General features: G+C 36.9%; 1 protein-coding gene and 1 long non-coding RNA gene across 2 annotated transcripts in view; both read right to left on the reverse strand.

Annotated features, from left to right (window-relative positions):
- LOC127628967 (dolichyl-diphosphooligosaccharide--protein glycosyltransferase 48 kDa subunit) overlaps positions 1 to 1,697 on the reverse strand; it is a 12,975-nt gene extending 11,278 nt beyond the window's left edge. Inside the window, exons 1-4 of the mRNA XM_052105968.1 lie at positions 1,445 to 1,697; positions 1,113 to 1,223; positions 944 to 1,030; positions 755 to 858 (exon numbers count right to left, since the gene is read on the reverse strand). Of these exons, the coding sequence (XP_051961928.1) occupies positions 755 to 858; positions 944 to 1,030; positions 1,113 to 1,223; positions 1,445 to 1,673 (531 nt within the window). The 5' untranslated portion in view covers positions 1,674 to 1,697. The remainder of the gene's footprint in view (positions 1 to 754; positions 859 to 943; positions 1,031 to 1,112; positions 1,224 to 1,444) is intronic.
- A 1,990-nt stretch (positions 1,698 to 3,687) lies between these two features.
- Positions 3,688 to 4,338, reverse strand: LOC127628968 (uncharacterized). The gene is made up of 3 exons (XR_007968723.1): positions 4,231 to 4,338; positions 4,039 to 4,103; positions 3,688 to 3,746 (listed from the first exon to the last, which is right to left on the reverse strand). It is a non-coding gene; the product is annotated as an uncharacterized LOC127628968 (long non-coding RNA).

A 4,338-nucleotide genomic window follows, 5' to 3' on the forward strand; every position in this document is an offset into this window, starting at 1 on the left:
AGTATACCTCCAAAGTTGTGGCAAAATGGCTTAAGGACAACAAAGTCAAGGTATTGGAGTGGCCATCACAAAGTCCTAACCTCAATCTGATAGAAAATGTGTGGGCAGAACTGAAAAAGCATGTGCAACAATTGAGGCCTACAAACCGGACTCGGATACACCGGTTCAGTCTGGAGGAATGGGCCAAAATTCCAGCAACATATTGTGAGAAGCTTGTGGAAGGCTACCATGTTTGACCCAAGTTAAACAATTTAAAGGCAATGCTACCAAATACTAACAAAGTGTACGTAAACTTCTGACCCACTGGGAATGTGATGAAAGAAATAAAAGCTGAAATAAATGTCAGGAATTGTGAAAACCTGAGTTTAAATATATTTGGTTAAGGTGTATGTGAAGATCAACTTCAACTGTGTGTGTATATATATATGTGTACACTATGAAAAATAAGTTGGAAAACTTTTTTAAATTAATGATTAGGTTTTGTACACTCAACTATTCATGGTGCAAGAAAGTTTTAAAATACCTTTGACTTGGTTACACCACAGCATTTTTAAAGCCTTATTATATATATATATATATATATATATATATATATATATATATATATATATATATATATATATATATATATATATATATATATATAAATGCTGTAAATGTTTTACATTTCTGCAAACTTGCCATATATGTTTTAAACTAGATTTTTCAAATATTTATAATTTTTTATATTTTCACCCTTTTTTGATTCACTTACCTCACCAGGGTCTGAAACATCATAATTATGGTGGTCAATGACGGCAGTTTTCTCCTCATCAAACTCAATACCGCATTCACTGCCTAGCTCTCTCAGAGTGTCACCTGCCAGTCATAGTGGATGCATGAGTATGTAAATGCCAACATGTCGATATGTATGCATCAATCCATGTAAAACCAGGACACTCACCAATATCAGAGCTGGCAGCAACAAGAACATTTCCTCCACCATCAATGAAGGCTGTTATGGTCTCTACATTGATGTTGCCTCCAAAATCTATAGCATTGGAAATATGTAAGCATTTAAAAGCACATGCGTAAACACTAAAATGTCAGCCTTCAATGAAAGGTTTGCTCACCTTCCGCAGATGGAGAGAAAATGATGAGGTGGTCATAGAGGAACTGGCCATACTTGATCAGAGAGAGACCAGGATCATCAGCCGTCTTGAATGTAATGTCAAACCCACGATCTGAAAACAAGAATGTAATTGTAGTGACAAAAAATACTTTGTGTTTAAGCGGAGGCTAAAGTCATGTTAGTGTAATTTCTCCAAGTTCAAAGCCTAAACTAGAAAGCAACACTCGTGCATCTCAAATGCCATATACAAATGCATCGCTATTCAGTAGCTCGTTTATTTTTAATTAATTAATAATCGAAATCGAGTCGCGTGTCAGGTAACTTGCAGCTCACCTGCTAAACTGCGGAAGAAGATTGAATGAGTGTCTCTGATATTGGGATTGTCCAGCAGAACGAGAGTCTTTCCGTCTCCCAAAACTGCCTGCAGCAATAAAGCCACGGATAAAACAAAAAGAGTACTTCTGCCAAATCCACCAGACAACGTGGGCACCATTGTAGCGCCTCGTTTTTTGCAAGTATGAGTTGCAACCGTCGCGGTGTCCCTTAAGCACCACATCGCCATTTTCCTACGTGGGACAACGTCGCGTCAGCGCTAACGCTGATGTGAACTTTGACCAAGAGCTGCAGCCAATAGCGTGCTGCCTCATGGAATCATGTATATTATAATAAAACACGCCTCGATTTAAAATTGTGCCAGTATAAAATTACTGTATTCTTTCAGACATAGTAATTTATCTTTAGCGGGGTATATAATAAAACTACAATGTATAACTATAATGGGAACCACTGTCTGTGTGCAAGCTCATTTCCAACCAATAAATTACGATAAGTCTCCAAAAAGTCATTTATAAAAATAAATGAACATTACGAATTGTTATGTTCGTCACAGACAAAGATGCACTTGAAGAAAATGGGTGAACTTAAAGATGATTTGCCTCTTTCATATAGTGTTCATTTGTTTTTCTATTTGTCATTTTAATGATGTGCACTCAGTAATCCTCAAAAAAAAAAAAAAAAAATGAATATCCTAAAGAAATTATTTTTCATTTTGAAACATATGTATAAAATCATGACCACTCGCGTGAGATGAAGACTCCAGTCATATCAGTAGCCTTCTAAAAGCTGTTTTATTCTACATGGAGAGAGTGTCCACATGGGCGCTGCCATGTTAGAATCACATGACCAGTCGGATTGTACTCACTTAATCTCAGTAACCACTCTGTTATTTGATTATTTCCCTCATGGATTAAATTAATCATGGTGGACTGTGAACAGTGAAAACTATTGTGTTTGAATAATGCTGCATCCCAGTGGGCATTTTATGTCAATTTAACATCAATATGACATCAAACACTGACGTCAAAATTACGCCCCAAAATAGGTCAAAAATGAAAGTCATATTGACGTCAAAGTGTCGATGTCAATTTGATGTCAATATTTTGACCTCAGCTGATGTCATTTTGATGTTATTTTGATGTCATGCTTTGTTGGCATTTGATGTCAATTCAACATTTATTTGACGTCAGGATGTCATGATGTTGATGTCATTTTAATGCTGTTTTGATATTCAATATCAAGCTTCGATATCAATTCAACATAAATGTGACATCAAACATTGATGTCAAAATTACATTGAAATGACATCAAAATATGTCAATAAATTTTGATGTCAAGCATCACTCAATTTTCTACAATGACTGACAACATACACATACTTTGAGATCTGATATGTTTTTATTTTATTTTTTTGAGCAGTGCAATACAGTGGGGGTGCTATGGATTCACACCTCCAGAGCTCTCAAGTGCCTGTAAAGGGAACAAGAGAACAAGAAAGCAAACATTAAAATGGGCCCTGTCCATTAACATAACTAACGCTTAGTACCCATCAGTAGTGGCTACTCTACAGTATATAGACAACTAAAAGATAACCCACATTATAGCCTAATCACATGCAGTAGTCAGAGATGCAGATGTGTACAATTATATGATAATGGATCGAGTCAAACCTTTTGTTAATATCTGTTAAAACTGTCATATGTCAGGATCTCATTTCACTGCTAGTAATCAGTCCACATTTTGTACTGAATTGTAAAAGGTGAACATTAATTTAAAGCCGAGAGCAGCGATTTCAAAACATCACATTCAGTCCGGGCTCTTCCCTATGTAGGCTAGTGGTGTCTCATTTCCATGGGGAATATTTTTACCCCTATTGCCACTCTGTTTCGAAGAACATGGTGTAGTGTTAAAACGAAGGGAAGGGTAAAACCAGAGAAATGGGATTGAGCCTAAATCTACATTGTTGTTTGCAGCAGCTCCTACCTTCCGGCCCAGTGCCCCCTCTTCTGTCCGGCATGGCCAGCAAATGGTTGGCCATCAGGCTACCAATGGAAGCTTCTGTGATGCCGGGTTGTGACTTCTGGATGGCACCTGAAAAATTTAACAGCAATTGCCATTTATCTTGCACATACTGATCAAAATAAAAATCATGTAGAGAATAGAACTATAGGTGATGTAGGTGCACAAATAGAAAATATAATTACCTATCATGACCTTATAAAGTTCCATTCTTCTGAATGGCAGCTTGTCACCAGTCCCATCCATGTTCATTATAGACATTAGGCTATTTGTGAGCACTCTGTCAATAAAAATGGGAATAAACAAAGTTATACATGCTGTACAGCAAGAGATGTGAAATGATGTCCAGAGGTACATGCCTGTGTGCACGTGTGTGTGTGGCTAACAGCTAGGCTAACAGTGGGTGCGTCAGACTGAGTTATTGCACACAGACACGAGAAGAGTGTCTCATCGTATCTAGCTTTAACTCTGACTGTGAATAAGCTAATTTCACAAAATGCTGGCATACTCATTTAAGAAAAAATAAAGTCCATACATTTTAAGATATTAACAGCACAACTTCAGAGACTGACCTTTTCATCACATTGTTGACATTTTCCCGCAGGGTAGCTCCACCAATTTTTGACATCTGAGCTGTCTAAAGGAATTATTTAGCAAATATGCAGAAATGTATATGAGGTACAATAATATGTGAATAAGATATTGTATGTGGAATAATTACATCTGTTTGTAAAGGTTTGTTTTCCTTTTTAGTAGTAACCTACCATGAGTTTTCGTTTTTCCTCGCTGGTTAGCTTTCTGTTAAGCTGTTGAAGCTGGTCTACTGAGTCGATCAATTCTAAGTGGAACTGGGAATGCGGGGCTCAGTAAAA

This window comes from Xyrauchen texanus, chromosome 35 (genome assembly GCF_025860055.1).
Source record: "Xyrauchen texanus isolate HMW12.3.18 chromosome 35, RBS_HiC_50CHRs, whole genome shotgun sequence".
Lineage (NCBI taxonomy): Eukaryota > Metazoa > Chordata > Actinopteri > Cypriniformes > Catostomidae > Xyrauchen > Xyrauchen texanus.